The sequence below is a fragment of the Stegastes partitus genome, unplaced genomic scaffold (assembly GCF_000690725.1).
Source record: "Stegastes partitus isolate 25-593 unplaced genomic scaffold, Stegastes_partitus-1.0.2 Scaffold5, whole genome shotgun sequence".
Classification (NCBI taxonomy): Eukaryota; Metazoa; Chordata; class Actinopteri; family Pomacentridae; genus Stegastes; species Stegastes partitus.
Genome location: NW_007577736.1, coordinates 371,448 through 384,344, shown reverse-complemented (window position 1 = coordinate 384,344; position 12,897 = coordinate 371,448). Strand labels below are relative to the sequence as shown.

The 12,897-nt window shown below is 42.3% G+C and overlaps 2 protein-coding genes across 10 annotated transcripts in view; one reads left to right on the top strand and one right to left on the bottom strand.

Annotated features, from left to right (window-relative positions):
• rap1gapb (RAP1 GTPase activating protein b) overlaps window positions 1-9,117 on the top strand; it is a 26,649-nt gene extending 17,532 nt beyond the window's left edge. For 4 of the 8 annotated variants that reach the window (XM_008279458.1, XM_008279472.1, XM_008279434.1 and 1 more), the window contains 8 exons: window positions 716-793; window positions 2,493-2,602; window positions 3,033-3,149; window positions 3,546-3,675; window positions 4,148-4,247; window positions 4,749-4,858; window positions 6,832-6,876; window positions 7,014-9,117. In XM_008279458.1, coding sequence (XP_008277680.1) covers window positions 716-793; window positions 2,493-2,602; window positions 3,033-3,149; window positions 3,546-3,675; window positions 4,148-4,247; window positions 4,749-4,858; window positions 6,832-6,840 — 654 coding nt within the window. In that variant the 3' untranslated portion in view covers window positions 6,841-6,876; window positions 7,014-9,117. Of the gene's footprint in view, window positions 1-715; window positions 794-2,492; window positions 2,603-3,032; window positions 3,150-3,545; window positions 3,676-4,147; window positions 4,289-4,748; window positions 4,859-6,831; window positions 6,877-7,013 lie in introns of those variants that run through there. The other 4 variants (XM_008279452.1, XM_008279443.1, XM_008279465.1 and 1 more) reach the window with 4 other exon arrangements.
• Window positions 8,575-12,897, bottom strand: part of padi2 (peptidyl arginine deiminase, type II) — a 13,394-nt gene continuing 9,071 nt past the window's right edge. Inside the window, exons 11-17 of one of the 2 annotated variants that reach the window (XR_520102.1) lie at window positions 12,227-12,378; window positions 11,912-12,059; window positions 11,651-11,744; window positions 11,487-11,566; window positions 10,535-10,678; window positions 9,343-10,380; window positions 8,575-9,289 (exon numbers count right to left, since the gene is read on the bottom strand). Coding sequence is in view for 1 of the 2 variants with exons in the window: in XM_008279502.1 (XP_008277724.1) it covers window positions 10,147-10,380; window positions 10,535-10,678; window positions 11,487-11,566; window positions 11,651-11,744; window positions 11,912-12,059; window positions 12,227-12,378 (852 nt within the window). In the remaining variant the exon portion in view is untranslated. Of the gene's footprint in view, window positions 10,381-10,534; window positions 10,679-11,486; window positions 11,567-11,650; window positions 11,745-11,911; window positions 12,060-12,226; window positions 12,379-12,897 lie in introns of both variants that reach the window. The other variant, XM_008279502.1, reaches the window with a different exon arrangement.

Below are 12,897 nucleotides of genomic sequence, written 5' to 3'. Positions count from 1 at the left end.
GCTCTGTCATGACCGTTTCCTCCTGTAAATGCTCTAACCTCTTTACACAGCCTCGTGCATGTGTGGCTGACGAACATGCATGGCAAAAGCCGCAAACGCAAGGAGTTCTCTGTCCTGTTTGTGTCCCTTTCAAAGATAGGGTTAATTATCTTTCAGCCTCTTTGGAATTTATTGCAGTCTTTGGAATTTTGTTGCGAGCAATATTTTAAATTGAAACTGAATTCACCCCATTTCTGAAAGGACCAAGTTTTCTAAAAGCTACTCCTTTGGATTGTGTATGCTCTCCTTGCCCTTTTTCTTCTTCTGAATGCATCACTAAACAGACGTGTATCCTTCAGGGCAAAAACTGCCGGCATGCCTGCTACCATGGTGACACTCTATCACCTGCTGTGCCCTCCTATGTTGGACCCCAGCCTGCTTTTGCTCGATAAAACTTTCACTGTATCCTCAATATCATGTCTTCTCCGCTAAGTCCTGCCGTGAGCTCCTTTTTAAGCTGTTTTGCACCTTGCTGTTTAAATTCTTTGTGCTGTGCGCATGATATCTTATGATGTGTTCTTTTCTTTTCCTTCCCCTTCTTGCTGTTTTAATCTATCATACCCCCTCTCTCTCTCTCTCTCTGTCTCTCTCTCTCTCTCTGTCTCTCTCTCTCTCTCCCTCTCTCTCTCTCTCTCTCTCTCTCTGTGCTTCCCCTGCCCTGTCTTGTGTGGCTCAGTCATTGCTTGTCCCAGGGAAAAGTCCCAGTAAATATGGACGTCGAGGCAGTGCCATAGGGATAGGAACAATAGAAGAGGTTCATGTATATTCTCCCTTCTTGTTTATTTTTTTTTCTTTGCTTTGCCATTATCTTTACATAATGTAAGTATGCAATTTCTAGTCGTTTTAGTTTAAAATGTGTTTTAGTTCCAGTGGCTATGAGAGGTTTTCAGATTTGTAGGTGTAATACCAAAACTTGTTTAGTTCTAGTTTTTATTATCATTTCATTCATTCATACAGCCAAACCCTCATGCATTTCTGTATTATGGCTGATAGGGAATTATCCATCATGGACTGAGAGATCTTATAGCTTACTTACCTTCATATACATTTTTACTGCAATATAAATATGACTAACAAATAGTTGATTGAATTACAGATGAATGTTTTGGATTTTTTTCAGTCGTGTTTTGCACTTTAAAATACCAAATCCCAGGGCTTCATGCATACATTCATTTATGTGATTTTACTTTTTTCCTTAAAACTGTAAGAGAAAAGGAAAATCTGAAATTAAATTGTAAACATACTCCCAGTTATGTTTTTGTATTCAGTCACACCTTAATTAACCTTTTGGACCCCAGGCCATTTGGTTTAGGTGACAGGTACTGTTTTTTTAAGTTTCTTTTTCTAAATGTAAAAAGAGGGACATTTGTCATGCATTTGGAACCAAAAATATGTCAACTTATGAGAAAATGTATTTAACATAGTATAAAAGTCTATAATGAATACCAACAAATATTTTGCACATATTCTTTCTTGGGGTCCAATGGACCCCAAAAGACCTTCTACCATAGACTGTATAAAAGATGGACGTAGCTACCGTGACGACACCCGTTGGTTTCTGCACTGAGAAAATGAAGCCAAGGTTTTGCTACTTCCTGGTTGACATCTTGGATTTTTGGAGCCAGTGACGCATAAATCGTCAGGGTAGGGGCGGAACCATAGAAGCAGCGATTGGTCAGACGGATTGAGAGGCAGGCCCTCTCTGCCCGCCCACATTTACCGCCTTCTGCTCGCTTCGTCTGCATCGTCACTGCCAACTGTCAGTCAAGCCAGCCACGCCCCTTGCCCCGCAAAATTTTGACGATTTTTAAAAATTCAGCATTGATTTATTTTCAGATTGGCCACCTGATCTCTGAATTTGACTATAAAAACTAATAAGAAAAAAATCCTGAGCTGTAGGAATGTGGTATTTCGTGATTTGTGATCACTTCTTTTCCAATTCAAGTCTATGGGAGCCAGGGCTTTTTGGAGCCAGCAGCTGGCAGACGTAGGTTTTTGACACTTCCGGGTTGGCTTCATTTTTCAGGGCCGCTTGCTACGTCCATCTTTTTTGCAGTCTATGCCTTCTACGTATGGCAACATGAAAGTCCTGAATAGGGTTAAACCTACTACATCTTAAATGAGAAGTGTGTCTACTACATATTTTGGAATATACAGTATTGGTACCCCCTTAAAACAACAGGCAAAATATTATAATTTATGAAATGGACTCTTACCTAAGGTCCAGTGTATCACAGTTTTGTAAAACATCTTGCCAAATGTGTCATTACATTATTATTACTATATAATCATCAGTTCATTCCTCCATGAGAATTCCTTTGCAGCATATTCATACATGTAGACACCATTCACCTCAGTAGCTTCCTGGACCATGTACTGTAAATAATGTTTGATGTGACTGTTATACTCTCCCACAGTGTGGTTCTTACTTTCCTCTTCCTACCTACTGTCAGTCATTAATTATTCCAGGGAAAAGCCCAACCAGGAAAAAGTCTGGGCCCTTCAGCTCCCGTCGCAGTAGTGCCATTGGGATCGAGAACATCCAGGAGGTCCAAGAGAGGAGGTGAGAGGGTAGAGCAGAGCCGATCAGCGGGGAGTGGGTAGTGGAGAGAAAATAGTGTGGCAACAGATGGAAGCAAGGACATAAAAATGAGGAATTTAGCAATTAGAAGACTCATTATGCATGACGCAAAATCCTTGTTGGATGGCTTAGATTAAGAGCAGGGCTTACCAATGCTGCCTTTTTATTTGTTGTGCTTTGGGAAATTAGAGTTCACTTAGATTCCACGCTGTAGCAACATTGACCAAGGCTGCATTTTATGTGCAGGTGTTGATTAGTGTGTCATTTTGATGAGCACAAACTGTCAACAACTGGCTAACTGTCTTAAAAACACAGATTTAGATAATAAGAATGCATGAATTACATAGTTTGTTAAACTCATACCAAATTAAAGCAGTTTTTTGAGTCCATGATCTCTATCTCTGCCCTGAAGCCGAGAGGTGTCACCTAGCACCCAGAAGATACCGGACCCCAGCTATATGTCGCAGGAAAACAAATCAGACAACTCCTCCAATCACAGTTCTCCGGAGTTTCCTGCCACTAAGAACAGGTGACAATTATTTAGTTCGTTATTTGATTGCTTACTATATTTCATTCACACACATTGACGGGGTATTTGTGGTGATCAATCTTTTGCGTGGGTGGGGATGAGAAGCATTTGTGCAAATTGGAACAGTGGCTCTCTTGTATGGATGACTGCAGTCATAGTTCGGAGCCTCTCCAGCCAATTTAATGCAACAATCCACAAAATTAACATTATCGATTTTACATTGCAATACAAAAGCACCACTGTCAATGTGCCGCCTTAGAGAACAAGAAAAAGGGCTCTGAAAAATGAAACTGGCACATTACAATAAGTATTAAATACAAAAACCTTTGATTGTGCTGCCTAAATAAACAAAGGAAACACATGCGACTATGTGGCCAGAGTGACCCAGGTGTGTAGTTTGGCAATGTGTTGCAGAGCACCATCCATCCCAGAGGCTCAGGACCTTTCCCGCTCCTCATCCAATGCCAGCAGCTTCGCCAGCGTTGTGGAAGAGCACGAAGCTGAGGAGGAGTATGACACCGGATTGGTGAGTGGAGTCGGGCTGAGCGATAACACATTATGAAGGTGCATACATGAATGTCACTTCCCCAAAAACCAAAACAAGCAAGCAGCTTTTCAACGCTGCTGATATATTTGTGGTTCCATTAGCATTTCCCTCACTTTTACTGAGTGGGAAATGTAAGCGCTTTGTTTTTTTTATCGTCGTTTGCTGTTACCGAAACAGCTGAAACAAAGGACAAGAGAAGGTTTGATGGATTCACCACATCCCAGTAATGACAGGTCTCAAAATGTATTTCACAGCTATACATATTAATGTGTTTATCCATTTCTTTCACTTCCACCATTTTCATCTAAAAAGAGGCAAAAAAAAAAAACACAAAGTCAAATGCAAATTGATGAATGAAACAGAACTGTTATGATTATACAATCTGTCTGTCTTTTCATACGCTGGTTGGTAAAAGTGGAAATATTTCACACTTCCTTTACTCTTCTTGCAGGAAAGTGTGTCTTGTATTACGCCAATCAAAAAAGACTCATTTGTCTATAGCTCTGGGGTGGAGGACAGTGCGTGCAGTACCAGCCAAGGAAGTTTTCCAGGTGAGTTTAGGAAAAAAGGCCTCATATTACTGGGCCAGTGAGAGCCTGAAGGTGTGAGAGGCAGGCAACTTACCAAAAGGTTGACTGTTTCAGATATCCACACTATCTGGGGAAAATCTAGATGGGGCAGATGTAAGAATAACACTCTCTGCTTCCTGAGCAATTAATATTGGAGCAACCTTGAATGATGAACTTCACCTCAGCTGCACCAGCGGAGTTCACTGCCAACAACCGAAGGCACAGTCTGCGTAACTTAGCAAACTCTATTTCAGTGAAGAAAAGTTAACTCCGCCTAAAATGTATAGCACTTCAGACTTATCTGCGACTCCCACACTTCTCCTGTGCAGCACGTCGTTTTTTTTCCTGTCACTAATGGTTTTGTCTGTGAAACATTAATCATTTGCATGCTAGTATTTTCCTTTTTCTGCTAGAACAGCTGGCAGCATTATATGCTTGAGTTTATTAACCATGACAGCCACACATCTGTCCCCTTCCTCCCAGCAGCTCCTCGTCTCCAACACCAACCAGATGGAGTGAAGACATCGGAGCCCAAAGGGACAGACAGCCGGCCCAAGACAGAGTGCCCCCAGCAGGAGCACAAGTTCTCATCGGTGAGACAAACTGCTTGGCATAAGTCATTAAATGACACCACAAATGGTTTCACAAAGTCAGTAAAAAATGAATGTTTCCTCTGAGTAATTGTTTAAGTCATTCCTTGAGTTGAAAGATCATACACTGACAACTTCAAACCCAAACATAAAAATCCATCCATTATCTATAAACCGCTTAATCCTCACTAGGGTCGTGGGGGGGCTGGAACCTATGCCAGCTGATTCAGGGCGAAGGCAGGGGACACCCTGGACAGTCGCCAGTCTATCACAGGGACAGACAACCAAGCACACTCACATTCACACCTACGGACAATTTAGAATCACCAATTAACCTCAATGTGTTTTTGGACTGTGTGGGAGGAAGCCCGAGAACCCGGAGAGAACCCACGCTGCATGGGGAGAACATGCAAACTCCACGCAGAAAGATCCCGGGACGCGAACCGGTGACCTTCTTGCTGCGAGGCAACTGTGCTAACCACCAAGCCATCTTGCAGCCCCCAAACATAAAAATGTTCCTGGAAATTTTTACAAGACGTTTTTATTATTTTTTGATATTCTATAGAATGAGCAATGCATCAGTAGGACTAAGAATGCAGTGGTGCTAATGCCTATTCATGCTAGATGCTAACGTCAGCATGTTAACTTTCTGGTTCATATCAGTTGTGATAAACATTTTGTTGTTACATGCATGAATCATCTGTACTATGTTCACCGCCTCAGTTTAGCTCAGCATGCTAACCACAGCACTAGGGCTGAACAATCAGATATTGCAGATATGATTTGTTTTGTAACAACATTTTTTAAAGTCAAGCTTTAATTCATCTTAAAGATTCAAAGCACCATGAAGAAATACCATCCAAGATGTGACTGTCACCTGAAGAGGATGGCATGAATTTGTAAAACCACTGACACAACAGTTTAAACCCTGGGTCAGATCTGCTGCATAATGTATTTCCTAAATTGCAGCCTTCATGTTTTGCTAATTGCACTTTGTGATGTTTGAATTCAATTAATTGTTCAGCCCTGATAAGTGCACAAGGAACAGCTGAGGCTGATAGAAATGTCATTAGTGTTTCTCATATTCAGTCGTAGCCAAAGTATCGGATGAATTGACCATTTAAATGTTGATAGCTTTAGATGAATAGTTGCGGGATCACCAAAGCAGCCCTACATTATGCAAAAGGGTCAAGAATGCAACATTTCATGGCAATCCATCCAATAGTTGCACTGCAAACCACAAATACTGATTATGTTGCATAGAGTAACAATCAGAAGACCACTGAAGCCACTGAGGATACATCTTCTGGGAAAGAAGAATGTCTGAGCAAAGTATTGTGCTTATCCATACAGTAGATGTTTAGATATTTCACAGGATAAGTGAAACTTTGGCCAAATTGCGAGATATCAAGAAATCATGACAATAAGAAAGTCAGAAGATTTCATCATAGTGAGAATGTCTCTAAAAACTGTCATCGCAACAGACTAAGATCCCCATATAGAGCCGCAACACCAGCATGGCTAGAACAGATTGTTGAATGCAAAATGATCAATAGTTGCAACCTTATTCTGATGTTATATTAAAAGTTTCAGGACTGGTGTCACAAAAAATATATTCCAAATCCAAACTACAAACTACGAGTTTTCCTCTTCTAACTAATCCCCCTGGAGTCTAACACAGCTCCGTCGTCACAGCCATCTTGATGTTGTCCACATCTTCAAAACGGATTCCCTTGATGACCCCCTTGAGCTTGGGAAAGAGGAAAAAAATGACACGGAGCCAGGTGGGGTGAGCAGGGAGGTTTCTCCAGCATGGCCATGTGTATTTTGGTTTCATTTAATTTTTGTCCTTTGGGTTTGAAATATATCTTTTGTGACACCAGCCCTGGAACTTTTCTGACACACCTCGTATGTTGTAGGTCTTCTGTTGTTGTGTGATAATAACTATGCTATCATCTCTCCATGTCTGTATGCAGAACTGTTAGCCACTCTCTGATCACTACACCAACGGATATTTTCAGGTGAGACATAATGTTGACAAAATATACTTACTGACTGTATTATATTGTATATTTTCTATTTTCTTCTCACATTTTATTGCCGCATTCATCGGTTTCTCCTTTATGTATGTCTCCTCTGTCTTCCTCTATCGTGTCAGCATTCCCGTAAGAGGCATCTTTTGCCAAAAAACAAGCCAGGGGCATGTGAACTCCACCACTGATGCAGAAAAGGAGCACCGTTAGAAGCCAGATCAAGAGACTGACAGATCTTCCTTTGTATGTTCGGCATGGATCTGCTACCTGTCACGACAGACACCTGGCTCCATGGACATGTACCAACCTACTGCCCTCATTCCATCTCCTTGTGGAAACCTCCTTGAGTGCTCAAGGCAAAGGGAAAAAAAAAGAGGCTTCCGCAAACATGCAGCATCTCTTCTGGCCATCACCTTCGGACAGTCCACCCGCCCGCTCATTCTTCAGGCCAGTAAGTTCTAAAACCCGACTCTTACTGTAAAAAAAACTCATGTGCTGTGTATCCTCTTTGAAAGATCAGGACTCCAACGGGGCTTTTAATCTTGTCACTGAAAGAGTGTTGGGTGAAACCGAGGCAGATCAAACAACTGGTGTTTGCTTAGCTTGTGAAGAGTTGCACTATGAAGTAAAATGTTTTTCTTTTATGTCAAATTCACATCCCACTGTGATATTGTACATGGGTTTCACTTTGATGTACCAGGTGTGTGTGTGTGTGTGTGTGTGTGTGTGTGTGTGTGCGTGCGTGTGTGTGTGGCTGTTTTGTCAGTCATGGCCATGTTTTGTGTTTTATTGATGATCTGCTCTTCTTTTCTTCTTATTCTGCAGTGAATATTTGTGTTTTACAACAACTTCACCAAAAATTGTCATGTTTTGATCGAGGTTACATTCATGATGCTGTTGTTGGCGGCTATGAAAATTTCCACACCACCAGAAATTTGTGCTGCAGTAAAAACTGTGACCTATTTTAACAGAAACGTCGACTTCATTGATACAATTTTAGTAATAAGCAGAGTCACTGTAGTGCCCCAACCAGCAACATGCATCCTCACATTTAAAGGTACTGCTGTTTAGACTTATGTCTCCAAATGCTCTTTGTTGCCCCACTTGTTGATGTCTGTGTACGGGTGTATACTGTGCATGGTCCCCCCCTCCCCACTTCCCCTCCTCTGTACACTGGTGCCATGCTTGACATAGAAGTGTTGTCCCTGTGATTTGTGTTTTTATTGAAAACCAGCCGACATCTCCAGATGCAGTGCACCTTGCTGATAGAGAGCCAAATGTCACCTTTTTCCTACTTTATTTGTAAAGTGTAATATATGTACGTGACCTAAGCACTACATTTTCAGAGTTATTCCAGGACATGTTGACCCTTTTTTTTTCTGAGGAATCGGGAGTCGTTGCTGAAAATGAATTACACTGTGACTCGTCTTGAAGTTGCCTTTACGATTGTGTCACGTGAGCTGCATTGAAAGGAGGGTCATATTTAAAGTTGCCGGATGGCTTGAATGTAAAACTGGGCAGAAATGGATTTATTTGTACATATCTGCTCTGGTTATTGGGGATTCTGTGTTGATTCCTGATCATTGTAAACCTGAGTGAGAAACAGCTCATGTTTACTGAACACAGAAGCTTTTTTCTGTTTTCAGTTTGTGATGAAGGAAAGGACTGACACATGGGGACGATTTATTTCACTGATATGACTGAAGCAGACATTTATTGTCGGTAGTGAATTATTGACAGCATTTACAGCTTGTGAAAGTACAAAAAGTTGAAGACACTGGACCAAATGAAAAACACCCTATATCCAAGCTACAAATCTCTCTGCGTACAAATTGTATAGAATAGCACTGAGAGAAATTTTAACGCGTGTGTTATGGCCTTTTAAATTGACTTCTCAAAAAAGGATGATTTGACATCATTTTCCTCTGGACTTTGGAAATGCTTGAGTAGGTAAAGTCCGCCCTCTTGTGGCTCTGTATTATTATCGCACATCACTATGTGGTGCCGTTCATCTATCTGTGCTTGCACTGTATGCCAGTGGCCGACAAACCACGACGACATGGGGAGCGAATCTTCTATGTGCTCGATTCAAATGATTGTATTTCTGTTCTTGTCAAGAGTTTGCTTAAGCCCTTGTTCAAAAGACTCGTTTGTAAATATTGCTTTACATCTTTTTTTTGTAAATGAAGCCAACAAAAATGTTTAATAAAGAGGAAGATGCATACAGTAGATCGAGCCCTGGGGTCATTTTTGATTGTTACTGTAGTGTTTCAGGGTGACACAGAGGCACTTATTCCAAGACTACTGATGAGAAAATTAAACATTTCATGATATTGGCGAAAGAAATAACATAAGGCTTTGACAAAAACTATTGCGTACAATTGTTTTGTAAAAGAAACCACTAAATGAAAGCTACATCTCCACCTTTCTGTTACAAGTTACAATCCCTAAAATCTGCGTTAAATTCAGTCTAATTTTTGTACCATTTTGCCAGTTTTACCCAACAGCCATCTCAGTTACTGCTTCTTCGTTTTCAGTGTTAGTGGCCACTATTCCTTATCTGGAAGTAAATTTGCTTCACAGACACCAAGGATTCACGGGAAATTAAGCATGCATGCAATCTACTCTTATTGATCACTATGCACTCTATTTTCACCGGGTCAGAGCTAAATCAGGATGGTGCTTATACAAAGTGATGCCTTCCTACTGATGTTCACAAACACAGGCTGAGAGTCTTTTTACTTTCAGTATGTACTCCAGCTGCCCTTACAAAGTTCATACTGTTGCAACTGGGACATACCACTTGGTCCTAATGTTACGCCTTAAGCTTTGACCGTCTTGCTCGCATACCTGTGGCCGTCTGTTGTGTAAAGTGATCTGTCGCCTGTTTGTGTGCTCTTGGTGGCTCAAGTTTGTTAATGCTCACCCGTGACACTGATGTATCTTCAGCTGCACCAAGGAAGCATGTTGGCTTGCATACAGCAAAATGTCAACAATGTAGTAGAAAATCCAGGTATTCCAAACATACTACATTTGACGTACTATGTATTGAAACACACTATGTAGCATGATAGCACAAGTATTGGAACGCGCCCACAATGTTCAGTCGCGGAAATAGGAGGCAGCTTTTACTTTGAAGCACTCACATAAAAGGCAGAGGACTTGTCACCTAACTTTTGTTAATGAGAAAAGTATGTCACTTAGTTAACCGATATCTTAAGGACCACAACTTTAATCTGTCTCCTGCTGAGTTTTCGTTCACATCTCCAGGTTCCACCACTTGAAGTCAAACATTTCCCTCCGGACGTTGGAGCCACAGTGTACCTCTCCCAGCAGTTTGTGGTATGAGGCAAAGTTGTCGATGAACGTGCACCGGAGGCCCAGGCCCTCCATCAGGGAGCACATCTCAGCTTCCAGGGCGCAGCGTCCATTCACCCTGGGGCCAAAGGGCTTCGGGATGCCGAGGTTTTTCCCCAAGACAATCATGTTCACCTGGAAACAGATGTGACACGTCAGTGCCAGCAGCGTCTAGACTTACTTACATCTCACCTACATGTTTTTGACAACTGATTAAAGCTTTAATGCATCCTAAATTTTAAATAAAGATTGAAATATCATAAAAGGTAGGTAATGTTTCTGAACTTACCATGTCAGGGTAGTAAGCTACTGCTCTGACCTCGTCGCTGTCACTCTCCTGTAGCAACTTGAAGAGGATTGGCAGGTCAATGATGTCGTCATCGTCCAGGCCCAGCTCTCTCTTCAGTACGTCCCTGTTCCAGTCGATGCAGCTCTGGGAAGCAGCAGTAAAGTGCACTTTATGCACTCCACATACTGGACAACATGCCATGTGAAATACACACATTTCTTCAAACTAATGTGCTGAAAACATCCAAAATTTACCACAGTGTTCTTTGGTCATGCACAATTTCCGCTTTGATTTTCGCTCTGGGGTCATTTACCTGCACTCACTGGAAATTGGTAGTGAGAGAGAGGAAGCTGCCTCAGGAAGCAGCACAAGAGCTGCGAATCAGGACCTTGAAAACAAGTGGCCAACTGGGGGCGCACAGGACCAAGATCAGTGATGCCAAATGTCAGCTGGGGAGGTGTAAAGCACGCTGCAAGGAAATTCTAGAGCAGTGGAAATATATTGTCTTAGGCGATGAATCATTCTTTACTACCTAGCTTTCTGATAAATCACAGTTTGGCTGGATGCCGGAAGAACACTGCTGCCTGAGGGGCACAGTGCCAGCTGAAATGTTTCGAGGAAATGGAAAAACAGCTTGTGGCTGGTAGTCATGATTTACTCCTTAGTTCTGATGAAATATCCTCCCTGGCCTTACTCATATTCCAACACCTCACTAGTGCTGTTGTGGGTGAATGGGAGTAAATTTCTGGAGCCAGATTGCTAATTCCGGTGGAAAGCTTTACCACTGAGTGAAGGCTGTTACAGCAGCATATTAATACCTATAGTTGAAATGAGATATCCAAAACATAGACATGAGTGTGAAACATGTGTGTGGCTGACTTGAACTGCAATGTTTGGATTTTCAAAGACTAAACTTTCATCTTTTCTTCCAGGACCTTCCGATAACACTCACCTGCACATAGTTATTTTGACCTTGGAGACTTTCATCATTAAGTATCTCATCCACTGTTATTTGTTCTTCATCTTTCAAACCTGGTTGGAAGCATAAGAATTTATTTATTTTTTTATTTCTTTTCCAGATTTTTACACAGATAACTGTGCTAAGAACAGGCCTACCGTCAAACAGTTTGGCCTGTCCGTGTCCATTGTTCTGTAAGCCTCTGAACAGTTTGTAGCCTGCGTCTGGGCTTGCCAGCAGCAGTCGGAAGCCCTGTGACCAGGCACACAAGAGACAAAGATTACACTGGCGTCCGCATTTCCTGAAAGCTTACACAGTCCCACGATGCACACAACAGCATGTCAGTATCAACGACTAACAGCTAATTATGTTGTATTTCACCTCAGTGGGTTTTGAGTTGTTTCTCAGGGGATATTTACCTTTCTGTCAGGTGCAGGAACAAAAGTCATGAATTCATCCACATGTCCGACACACAGCCAGTCAGAAAACAAGGCAACAGGCTCCTGAACTTTCTGGGCAAACAAGAAGTCTTGAACAACTTTCGTCATGTTTCGCCCTTTAGTTGCCCTTAAATAAAGAAAGAGATGTGAGCAGGCACAAATCCTCCATGACTTGCACTTTTTTACTTTGCCGCTTCTCCAACACGGAGCTGGATATATTAATCATACGAAGAGCTGCTCGTACATGAATTTTTCATAGTCAGAAGGTCATCTGTGAATCTGTTACAAACTCACGTAGGGAAGGCCACTCCAATGATGATTCTGCCGAGGGGGTATTTTTTTCCGTTCACAGTGACGGGAGGGCTGACCTCCAGATTACCAAACGAGTCCAGACTGCTCACATCTTCGGCCTCAGCCATCCTCGTCACATAGCCAAAGTTGGGGCCCTGTGGACGTAAGCTGGTCACAAATTCCCTCCAGACATGATGCGAGACATAAAAAAATGTTCTATTTTTACATTTTTTATTTTTGTAAAAGAATTTAATTACTAAATATACATATGAAGAGTTCATTTGCAAAAACAGATAACTCCATTTTTGTAGATTTTCAAGAAACTACCTCTGGAGGGAGGTTCGCTTCCCTCCAGTCCTACAACCCCAGATCCCTCGCCTCCTCCGCTCTTTCATGCACACACACAACCGCAGGGCTTTGGGGAGCGAGCACGTCATGCAGGGTGTGGCGGAGGGGGCCATCTAAGTGGCCCCATCTGCCATTTGCTGCACCCTGTGACGTTGCTCCATGGACTAGGAGTGCTGGCTGGCTACACTGCTGGGGGGCAACTGACCCTGGGGGATACCCGGTCTGCTGCATCTTGGTGGGGGTGGGGTAGGGGGTGGCTGGAGGTGGGCAGGTGGGACTGGATCTTGGGTTCATTGTTCTCTTGTCCGCCCAGGGTGTTTCTCACA